Below are 12,225 nucleotides of genomic sequence, written 5' to 3'. Positions count from 1 at the left end.
ATGTCTCAATGTGATTTAACACAAGAAGAGCAGATATCATTCTGGTAAATCTGTGCTTCATTTCCTCCAAGAGCAATATATCCTTTCTAAGGTGTGGTACCTGGAACTGCTTGCAGTAGTCTAGGTGTGGTATAACTAGGGCTTTGTTTGGCAGAAGCATGACTCTGCCCCTTGTATTCTATTCCTCAACATACAAGGGCTAATATTCCATTAGCTGTTTTAATTGCTTGCTTTAACTATTCATGACATTTTAATGATCTGTGTATCTAGACCAAGTCACTTTGAACTTCCACTAGTTCTAACTTTTCATCATTTAGAAAATAATCTGTTCTATCCTCTTTAGGTGGATGACCTCACATTTACCTACACTGAAATCCATTTGCCACTGTTACAACACAGAGGTTGTTGGTAGATGGAGTTTAATCCCGACAAGTGAGAGATAATGCATTATGAAAAATGCATGTAGGAATTATACAGTAAATGGTACAACCCTTAGGAGTATTGACAGTCAGAGAGATCAGGGCTTACAAGTCCACTGATCACTGAAAGTGGCAACGCAGGTGGATAAGATAGTCAAGAAGGCATATGGCACGCTTGCCTTCATCAGTCAAGACACAGTGTCAAAATTCGCAGGTTATGTTGCAGCTGTACAGAACCTTAGACAGGCCTCATTTAGAATATTGTGTACAATTCTGGTCGCCACACTATCAGAAGGATGTGGATGCTTTGGAGAGATTACAGAAGAGGTTGTCTGGTCTAGTGGGTACTAGCTATGCGGAGAGGTTGGATAAACTCAATTTGTTCTCACTGGAATGACAGAGGTTGAGGGGTGACCTGATAGAGGTCTACAAGGTTATGAGTGGCATGGACAGAGTGGATATTCAGATGCTCTTTCTTACGGTAGAAAAGTCAAGTACTAGCAGATATAGGTTTTAGGTGTGTGGGGAGAAGTTTAGATGTGTGAGGCAAGTTTTTTTTTTACACAGAGGGGGGTGAATGTCTGGAATGCGCTGCCCGGGGAGGTGGTGGGAGCAAGTATGATAGTGGCATTTAAGGGACAACTAGACGAATATATGAATAAGATGGGAATGGAAGGATCCAGGTTCCGTAAGTGCATACTGTTTCAATTTCGGTAGGCATCATGATCAGTGCAGGCTTGGAAGGCCGAAGGACCTGTTCCTGTACTGTACTTTTCTTTGTTCTAAATGTCTCAGTTTGGACTCTGTATGTACTTTGTATTTTAAACCTCCAAGCACTGAAACAAATTACCAGCTTCTAAAGGGACACTGCAATTATCTTCCCTCGAGCATTTTTACAATTTTTTTTACATCTTTAGCAACATCAAATTCCAACTCCAAATTCACAAACTCAACTTTGCAACACTGTAGTTTTGCACATTTAGAACTGTGGAAATAATGAAACCTTAAAAAAAATCTTATAATGGATACACTGCTAAGCAACACATTTATCACTTCATGTCAGCTGCTGGAACATCTCAAGCAACATAGCTTATGTTTTGTTTGTAAAAGCTGCATTAACTAATGATGTCCATTATGCACTTATTAATTACTTGCATTGTATTTTACCTGAAAGGGACTGGTCCCACTTGCTGACAGTATTAGAGTCGGCACTGAGCCCCTCAATATATCTCAGGTAAGCTTCTGAGTGTAGTAACCGCTGAGTCTTTGGTGGAGGAGCTACAAACATTGGTGTTGATGGCTGTTGCTGGATGGTCTGTTGAGCTGTAACTTGTTGTGTAGGATATGGAGGTGGAGCCTGCTGACCCTGAGGTCCAAGATTAGGATGAATACCAATCTAAAACAGTCATTGTTGTAAATGTTAAGACACTGAGATATACTATATTAAAATTACAGATCTAGGTTTTTAATGGTTTAAATGTGTTTTTTTTTTAATAAACAGGATTGATTTACTCTTAATATAAGGCCATTATAATCCACATAAATAAAGTCTACATTGGGAAAGTATCCAATCAAATATCTGGTTTTACCTGCTGCCCATATGGGGTTCCTGTAGTGGTGACAGTTGGTGATCCTCCCACCATGGTAGTCACACTCTGACCTATTACACCTGCAGTTTCAATGGAATATATTTCAGGGAATTATAAACATTTAAATTAAATTTAATTCATACCTAACCAAAGATTCACTACACTTGCTGTGCTGAAAAACATTTTATATCTGCTTTTTGAAAATTTAACCTGTATTTGACAATAACTCCTTTCTACAGAAGGAATGAGGAGGAGGAGCCACTCCTACAACAAATTCACAGCTGATCTTCTACTTCAACTCCACTTTCCCACCTTATTACCACATCCCTTGGCTGTTTAAAAACTGTCAATCTCAGTCTTGTATATATTCAACAATTTAGCAGCATAACATTCTAAAGTGGAGAATTCCAAAAGATTCACTACTCTGAATGAAAACATTTCTCTCTGCCTCAGTCCTAAATTGTCGACCTTTTGTCCCGAGACTGTGACCTTTGATTCTTCGATCAGATGAAATAATCTCTCAATTTAGTTGAATTTTAATTAGGAAAATAATTAGTCAGTGGTAACGTTTGTTGAGTAATGCCCAAGTGTTAGGTTCCACACCCCTTCCATTGTTAAGTTTTGAATCCTATCTTTGCTGGGAGATGCTGAGTTGCCTTGTGGTTCTCCAAAGGGACAAAGTTATTCCCAAGTCCCTGACAGCTAGTCTAAAGCAACATTTGTGAAAACCTTGGTGTAGGTTACCCGCTCTCCCTCAAATACTTTCTAACTCTCTTTAAAAACCAGTGAGAAAATACAGATTTCATACACTTTCCAAAGTGGGAAAGTACAAAAAGCACTGGTTATGTCAGATTTAATATGTAGCCTCAGCCGACAAACTCTAACGTGAAACTATTTTGTGAGCTTTGGATATGTGTGCAAAATGAGTAGCACCTTAAATAATTTCCAAAATAAAACAAAATAACACAATTTAAACTGAGTGTAACAATTAAATGCAAAACTTTGAGTTTCATTTAATATTCATTTCAAAGTTTTAAAGTAAAGTTGCATTTTTTGTGTCATGTTTAAAGTTTTTCTGCTGAAATTAACCACTGTATTGCGCTTTCCAATGTCAGCATCAACTAAGACAGCAGCTACTGTGGTTGTATGCCACATGATGTGCTGATAGGAAATTGAGCGCTCTTTCTTACATTGGAAAGCAAACGACTGACAAGGTGTACATGAAATGATAGTGGGGCCAGCCGACTAAATAATGTTGAAAATATTGAAGAGTGTCGTGATTGTGCTACTTCTGTCTTATTTGGCAGCCTGGTAACTTATTTTGCCAATTGCTTAGCCTTTAGTGCACATTAAGTGGTAGAGCAAAATAATCAACTGTGACATCTCTAAGCATGACAAGACCCTGATTGCATTCAAGCTACGCTACGTAGGACATACAATCTTTATGGGAAATTCTAGATGCTGAAAAAAATATTGAACAGCTAGCTGGAACGTGCCGACAGGAAGCAGGGCGGGTAGCTCCCCAACCTAACTCTACAGAATATTAATTCTGACAGCTGGAAAAATGTTATAACTGACTACACAAGTGGGTAAGCAGCAAGATGTTGTCAGGTAGTATCAGTGTCATTAGGCCTGTGCAACAGCCAAATATGTTTAAGTACCAGGCAATGATCATCTCCAACAAGAGAAAATCTAACCGTTTCCCCATGACGTTCAATGGCATTATCATCACTGAATTCCCCACTATCAACATCCTGGATGTTACCATTGACCAGAAACTGAGCTAGACTAACCACAAAGACTGCAACTATGAGACAAGATCATAAGGTGAGAGAAGGCTAGGAATCCTGCGGCAAGTAACTTACCTCCTGACTCCCGAAAACTTATTCATCCTTTACAAGACACCAGTCAGGAACGTGATGGAATATTCTCCACTTGCCTGGATGAGCGCAGCTCCAACCATGTGCAAGAAGCTCAACACCACTCAGGAACAAACAGTTTGCCTAATTTCCATAAACATTCATCCCTGCATCACCGACCAACAGTGGCAGCTGTGCGCACCATCCATCTGCAAGATGCACTGCAGGAACTCACCAAGGGTCCTTAGGCAGCACCTTCTAATTCCACAACCATTACCATCTAGAAGGGTAAAGGCAGCAGACACATAGGAACACCACATTCTGGAAGCTCCCTGCCAAGTCACTCACCATCCTGACTAGGAAATATATCACTGTGCTTTCACTGTTGCTGGGTCAAAATCCTAAACTTTCCCCCCGCTAACAGCACCGTCAGTGTACCTACACACAGGGACAGTAGCAGTTCAAGAAGGTATCACACCACTGACTTCTCAAGGGTAATTAGGGATGGGCAATAAATACTGTCCAAGCCAGCAATGGCTGTATCCTGTAAATGAAAAAAAAATTCCCTCAACCTCTGCCTTTATGTTTTGAACCCAGCAAATTATCACTAGCTCCCATCCTGTGGTATATCTCTTTCTTGGCTTCTTGGCAGGGCTGGATACCTCAATATATCTGGAATGCAAATGATGATTGGTCATCAATTGCTTTCTTAAACTAATTAAATGATTAGGAAGTTTAAAATTTATTATATTATTTCAGCAGAACAGCAGAAAATGACAATTTGGTCAAAAAATGCATCAGTACTTAGAAATTCATACACATTATTCGGTAAAGACAGGCCCCAAGGTAGTTAATATTTTTTCCCCAATTCCCAAAATAAAAATTTCAGTGACAGGCAAATCATAATTATTCTGTAGTCATCTCTTTGGTAATGTACATAATTAGTATCAATGATTTTTAAAAGCAGGATGAGACATTATAAATAAGATAATGATTTAGCAATGATGTTCTTACCCAATGGTTGAATGCCTGGGGGAAGGTGGGGTAGTGGAGGCACCCCAGGGTGAAGTGGCTGCATGCTGCCCAAGCTGGCCATGCCATCAACTGGGCCTTGTAATGGTGGCATGCCCTGTGGGTAGCCACCTATCATGCCTTAAAGGATAACAACAAATTTCAAACATGCATCAAGGATGTCAATAACATGCAACACAGTCTGCATCAATGCTCCCTCTAAATTCGGTGTGCAAATTTTGTAAGAAACCTTTCTCGCATAATAAAAATAATGCTGGATCAGAAATATTGGCATGCACCAATATAGGAAGATAATCCTTTTCAATTTGACTTATTTCACAATTCATAAATATGTAAATTTGTAAAAACTTAGAGGGAATCTTGGTCTGCATAATGAAGCATGCACTACAAACTAATGGATGAGGAGACCTAAAACTACTTGAAGGAATGGACATTATTAGTATGTGGTGATATGACAACACGAGTAATAAATGAACATATGCACATTTTACCAAGTATTTGCATGGTAATGTGTCTGCTCACATCTCTACGTAGTCTACTTTGAAAATCTAATTTTCTGACTGAAAAGTCGAATTACCTACCTTTGGTAGGGTCTTCTCCATTTTCTGAAAATTATCCATCACATACCAAAGTCCTGTCATCCAATGAAGGAAAAAACACAGGAATATTTTCCCTTTAACACATTTTCAGTGTTAAATTAAGGTAAGTCACATGATTCATCCTCTTTCTGCAATCTATAAATTCTGCTGTCCAGTTCTTTTTCACCAATGAAGCAAAGCAGTAAGGCATGCAAGTATGAAATCAGATCATACAACTCTGTTTATAGACATGGTCAGATTAGAGGACAGTAGAGAGCCTGGTATGTGGAGGATTACATCAATCGAAGGAGGAGGAGAGTGCCTACTGAAGATTGGCGACCTGTATTTTTTCTTCCTCAGTTATTTTCCACATACCATAGGATAATTCACATAACTGTCAGGTGAGAAGGTCGTATTTTGGTTTGGCTCAGCAGTCTGAAATAATTGTGTATCCTATTTAGCTTGTAAATGTAAACATTGAAGTTTGATTCGAAAATGTTTCCAAGGAGCACTCTTGCTTCTGCTATTTGAATCAACTCTTAGGGTTTAGTCTCGGCTTTTAACCAGAAGTACTGATGTAGAATAAGTTTTGCGAATGACTTCATTACTTGTCTTTGCTCAAGAATACACAGAAAATAAAAAACGGTTCTGAAGAAGTCATCTGTCTTGAAACATTTCTCTCTCCACACATGCTGTCAGACTTGTTTTCCCAGCATTCTCTATTTTTATTTTAGATTTTCACTATCCATAGTATTTCGCTTTCATTTTAATGCAAACATTGTTAAGTTGTGGAAATTGTTTCTCGTATCCACTAAGCATTATTAAAAGCCATTTTAGTACGAACCTCTACACTTGTCAGACATATAGGGGTGAATTTTACCATCCTGCCCACTACGGGAATCAGACTGGGTGAGGGGCGGACCACAGAAAGATCAGTTGACCTCGGGTGGGATTTTCTGGTTTCGAGGCAAGTAAGGCCGGAAAATCCCATCCATAAAGTCCAAGACAGATAGCACCACAACAACTTATACCAAAAAACTGAAGATTATAGGATCCACTAGCCCTTAAATCCAAATGAAAAATTGATAACGCTCATCATGCATTAAAAAAAAACTAACGTGGCTATTTTCAAGTTTAAACTTGAGGTTAAAGAAAATCATAGTTCCAAACTCATGCTTTAGTTTCTGTACTAGAATTAGAATTGAAAGCCTAATAAAATAATACATTTTTCAAAGTTTCTTTAATAATGAAAGTATGAAGATACTTGATGATGGTTCCCCCAGCAACTGGGTCAAAATATTGGATCTCCTTACCTATCATTACTGTGGTAGTGCCTTCACTGCAAGGATAGCAGCGATTCAAACACGGCTCACTAACATCTTTTCAAGGGGAACAAGGTGTGGGCAATAAATACTGGCCTTGCTGCTTACATCCCTATCCCCAGAATGAATTTAATTCTATTTTCATAGGGAAAACTTGTGCATATTGATAAATAGATGACTTGAACTATTGTAAACATTCTAAAAGAACAAAAAATATTGCAGGGACGTGGTGTTCAATTTTGTGACTCTATAAATGTGTCTTTAAAAATATTCCTACTGGAATGCTTTTAAAAGTTACGAAGTGTATGGGCTGAATTTGTGTCTAGATTTGGAGGCATATGTTTTGGTGTATGAATAGCCAAATTTTATTTTGAAGGATAGTGTAGTATTGATGGGCTAGGCTCCTTCTAAGATAATGCTTTATACATTTTCTAAAATAGAAGAAGTTAGAGCAAATATTGTTTTCTCATATGCAACTCCTCTTTAATCAAAAGTCCTGAAATGAAAATTTCCAATATCATGACTGATTGTTTAAAAAAGCAACCCATATTTGACTGATTATGGACCAAATTCTGGAAAAAGCTGCAAGACAGGAGTCTATTGTTCAGTTTGTTCTGTGATATAGATCATAGAAAATAGGAGCAGGAGTAGGAAATTCGGCCCCTCTAGCTTACTGCGCCATTCAATATGATCATGGCTGATCTCATCTTGGCTTTATTTTCCTGTCCGCTCCAAGGTGAATGAGTCTTAATGCTTAAGTGACCAAAATTTGGAGTGTGAGAACATGTATCTATTAAATGCACTTAAGTGGGAGCCTAGTTTCTAAACAGAAATTGATATGGTACATTTGTAACTTGCTGCGTGGGAACTCTTATGAGCCAACTATCTTGACCATCTTCATATGAATGGAATTCTTAAAAGGCATCATCAAGAAACTGGTAGCAGCTTGTGAGCAACCAGCTATCTCCAGTATCATCACTGAAGCAAACTTTATTGTATAAAAGCACGTGGTCTCAGTCTCTGTCTGATTGCTAAGTAGAACCATGAACAAAAGAAAAACAGAAATACATCACCCATATAACATTTAGACAGTCTGTGCAAAAATCATATTTGGTGATTAAGTAATGAAGACATGTATTAATTCAGTTGGATCGATGGCTAGTGTGTGGTTCAGAATAATGCCAACAGCATGGATTCAATTCCCATTTTAGCTGAGGTAGACTTGGTATCTGCCTCTCATTCTGCCCCTGAGAGTTGAAGGCAATGGCAAACCACCACTGGCAAAAAAACTGATAAATAAAACAGCTCAGGTAAAGCATCAGCAAATAATGGGCTAAGGGCCTGCCTTTCTCACTCATGGAATAGCACTGTATTTACCTACCACAGGATACAAATGACAGATTTATAAACCTTTGCAATCACAGAGTAAATATTTCAATGCAAAAAATACGTGTAAGCACAGAGTAGGTCAGAGGATAGGAATTCTGCAGTGAGTAACAAACCTTCTGACTCCCCAAAGCTTGTCCACCATCTACAATACACCAGTCAGGAATGCGATGAAATATTCTTCACTTGTCTGGATGAGTGCATCTCCAACAGCATTCAAGGAGCTTGACACCATCCAGGATAAAGCAGCCTGCTTGATTGCTATCCCTTCCACAAACATTCGATCCTTCCACCACTGACGAACAGTGGCAGTGGTATATCATTTACAAGATACACTACAGAAACTCACCAAGGTTCATTAGGCAACATCTAAGGAATGCTTACATGCTTTCCTTCTAGAAGGACAAGGGCTGCAGATACCTGGGAACACCATCTTCCTGAAGGATCCCCTCTGAGTTGCTCAACACCCTGACTTGGAAATATATCACTATCCCTTCACTGTCACTGGGTCAAAATCCTGGAATTCCCTCCCTAACAGCACTGTAGATGTACTTACACCTCAGGGACTGCAGTGGTTCAAGAAGGCAGCTTCCCACCACCTTCTTAACAGCAACTAGAGATGGCAATGAATGCTGGTCTGGCCAGTGACACCCGCATTCCATAAACAAATTTAAAAAAAGGACAAAATCTGTTACAGTTGGAATGGCAAGCCGTAGATTATTTATCTAAAAATTAACAACCAATCAAGAGAAATTCTAGGAATGAACAATGAACAAAAGCATCACAATTTTGCAATTATCAACAACCTCATAACTATAGCAGACGATATTAGAAAAAGAACTGCAAAATAACCTGAGCAAATGGAATCATGTGACTTAACCTGACTATTAAAATCATCTTTAAGATTGGTATCCCTGTGATTTTCCTGTTGGATGACTGGACCATTCCTATGTATGTGGAAGATAACAATGAGGGAAAAATATTGCTAGGTTACAACCAATGTACAATTTAATCGAATGAATTCAAAACTCATGTACATGTGGTTAACCTTTAGCAATGGTTAGCAACAGCTTATAAGTAACATTATATTGTTCTTGACTTTGTAATATAACTATTTGTTTATGAGATATAGGGATTAAAAAAATCAAGTTTTCCAATGATTTTGGAAGTATAATAATATACTCAGGTCTTTCCAACTACTTATTGCACCAACATATTTCTACTGGAATGTGTTATTTTGGCTTCCTCAGCCTAGAACATCATTGATAATAAAAAATTGTGCACAATTTAAAAGTTAATTTGTGGGATATGGGCATCACTGGCTGGCCAGCATTTATTGCCCATCCATAATGGTCCTTGGAGGGGAATTGAGAGTCAACCACATTTCATAATCATTTTTAAAAAAGTGTTTTCAATGAGAGCAAGAATCACAGAATGCTTTGGCGTGTACAGTATTAGGACGATTAGGACAATAGGATAAACTTTGTAAAGAAAAATATTTTGGTGCAGTAAAGTTGAATTCTTGAAAGACATGAGACAAAAACATAGTTTCAAATTGCCATTTTGGATCAGAAAATCTAAGAAATCTGTTTTAAACATCAAACATTTCTGCTATCTGACCCTAGAGAGAGACTTGCTACATGTAATTTTGGTAAATCACCATGGCGCTGATGAAAACCCTGCAAACGTAAAACAGCAAAATGACCCCCCCACCCCAAATTTGGTTGAAAGCAATTTTCAATAGAGTTTTAGTCCTTTGCCATTTAGCTAGTTCTCATATGCTACCTGTGACAGGGGTCATCTGCTGATGGAGAATTCCCATTGGTGTAGGAGGTGGTACTACCCCCATGATGGCACCTACAGGTGTACCAGCCCGTGGGGAGGCACACTGCTGCTGCTGAGCTGCACGCTCTCTCTCCTGCTGCTCAGCCTGCTTTGCTGCCCGCTCTGAAAAAACACGAACGTATATTCACATGGGCACAGCACTCATTTTATTTATTACAGCACAGAATTAGAAATTTGCATGGATGAGATAAAGCAGATACTCTCTTCAAATGAATATATTCACAAAGACTAACCTACATTCAAAACCCAAATTATTAGTTATTTTGTCAAAGTCTAAAAGTAGATTCATACAATTGCCAGGATAGTTGAATTACAACCTTCTTCCAAATAATTCCCAGGGAAGATAAGGCAACTTCCTCCCAAACAGACATATAACTCCCAGGCTCAGACTGATGGCAATTAGCTTGGTTGTCAATAGCAGCAGATTAACAGAAAAAGCAGCACTTCACAGCATTTTTTGGGCAAACTCTGCAACTGTATTAAAATTAGCATTTTATTAAACACTGGGTAAATATATTTCAAATCCAATTATTTATTTTCAATGATAAACAAATTAGGTCAGGGAGCAAAATTACAAACTGAAACTTTTATGTTACCAACAAGCAAATTTTAACCTTTGGACCGATCATATGCTTTCTGTATACAGAAAGGAGGTTTAGCTGTTCAGGTAGTTGACAGCAACCTTAAAATTACAGAAGTAACACTTTGAAATGATGAAATGTAAAGATACGTACCATATCTGTATCCGGTTGTATCAGGTAACTTAATTTAGGCCATTGAGATGTCAAGTCACTTACTTTTTTTAATAAACATACACTCGGAATGTCTTTGTTATAAAGAATAAATGATGAGCTACCTTCATACTCTGCTTTTTTGACAGCCTCAAGGTTTCGCCATTCTGTACCCACAAGCCTACTCAGCTCTCCAAAAGAGAAGTCAGGATGTTTGGCTTTGATAACAGCTCTCATTTCACTGCTGAACAAGATGTAACCACTTGGGTTGGTCTTCCTCTTTCCCTCTTTCTGTTTAGTACCCTTAATGGATTTTGGGGTTGACTACATGTAAGCAACATAGGACAGTTAGGTGTTAGCACTTCTAAGCAATATAGATGTATAGAGGATAAGTGAGGAAGTTCCTTTGAATATGATTTATATCCAATCAGTTTGGCAAAATCATATTTCTTGGATCCTCAGCATTCATTCTACAACACAACTTAGCTAAGTACATTACAAAAATAAAAGTACGACACAAACTTCAACATTAAGTCTCAATTAAATTGATGGACAAATTGTTGAACTTGATGCAAGGGCATATGTGATAAAATAACATACAGATCATTAAGAAATAGATTTGGAGTTATATCTGATTACATCAAGTTTTTTTTTGCCTTACTATCCCAAACATTTGATATACCTTTCTCCTTGGGAATATTCTTTTGGTGGATTTTTACATTTGTTTTGTAATTTTTCTGGGTTCACTTGTCTTGACATCTTGCAATCAAAGAAAGCAGATTCCGAGTTTATTTCCAAGTGACTGCTAATGTACTCTGTGTTACCAATATTTGAACTCGTAATTGATGCATTTTACAGGTATAACTTTCAATTTTAGGAATGTAGCTTTCAGGTTAGAAATTAAAGTGTTAAATGTAAAATACATGGAAAACCTGATTAAGAACCTGATAAACATAGCCTGAAGTGAATACAAATCAAACATGCAAGGTCAGAGGTAGAGGTGTAAAAGTTAAATAATGAATGAACCATTTTGAGCTTTTTAATGAAGCCAGGAGGTCCATCCTTACTTCAATAAAATATTTAAATTACTTACATAGTCTGCAGCTATAAGAAGCTAAAAGTTGGAAAATTGGGTCATAAACTCCAGTAGAGATATGAAATATTCATACAGGTCACAGAATCAAAGGGTTTGGTTTTGAAGGTAAAAGATAGTTAATTTACACTTCTCTTTGGAACACTCAGATATGGCTCAATTGTGACTTATGATTTTCTTGGTTATTTGCAGGGAAATGCTAAAGCCTTCACCCGGTACCTCTCGGGTGGGCATAGTTTAGATTGGGAATGGTAGTCTGGGGCAATTTTTAAAATTCATTCATGGAACATAGGCATCGCTGGCTGGCCAGCCAGCATTTATTACCCTTCCGTAGTTGGCTGAGGGCAATTGAGAGTCAACCTTATTGCTGT

At 38.0% G+C, this 12,225-nt stretch overlaps 1 protein-coding gene across 7 annotated transcripts in view; it reads right to left on the bottom strand.

Annotated features, from left to right (window-relative positions):
• pbrm1 (polybromo 1) overlaps positions 1-12,225 on the bottom strand; it is a 71,639-nt gene that overhangs the window by 2,193 nt on the left and 57,221 nt on the right. For 4 of the 7 annotated variants that reach the window (XM_080181769.1, XM_080181770.1, XM_080181772.1 and 1 more), the window contains 5 exons: positions 10,887-11,085; positions 9,971-10,132; positions 4,882-5,019; positions 2,009-2,088; positions 1,587-1,815 (listed from right to left, as the gene is read on the bottom strand). In XM_080181769.1, the coding sequence (XP_080037895.1) occupies positions 1,587-1,815; positions 2,009-2,088; positions 4,882-5,019; positions 9,971-10,132; positions 10,887-11,085 (808 nt within the window). The remainder of the gene's footprint in view (positions 1-1,586; positions 1,816-2,008; positions 2,089-4,881; positions 5,020-9,970; positions 10,133-10,886; positions 11,086-12,225) is intronic. The other 3 variants (XM_080181771.1, XM_080181774.1, XM_080181775.1) reach the window with 3 other exon arrangements.

Source organism: Carcharhinus amblyrhynchos, chromosome 3 (assembly GCF_965287045.1).
Source record: "Carcharhinus amblyrhynchos chromosome 3, sCarAmb.v2.hapA, whole genome shotgun sequence".
Lineage (NCBI taxonomy): Eukaryota > Metazoa > Chordata > Chondrichthyes > Carcharhiniformes > Carcharhinidae > Carcharhinus > Carcharhinus amblyrhynchos.
The sequence above is the reverse complement of the archived record's forward strand: the minus strand, read 5'-3'. Positions and strand labels throughout refer to the sequence as shown.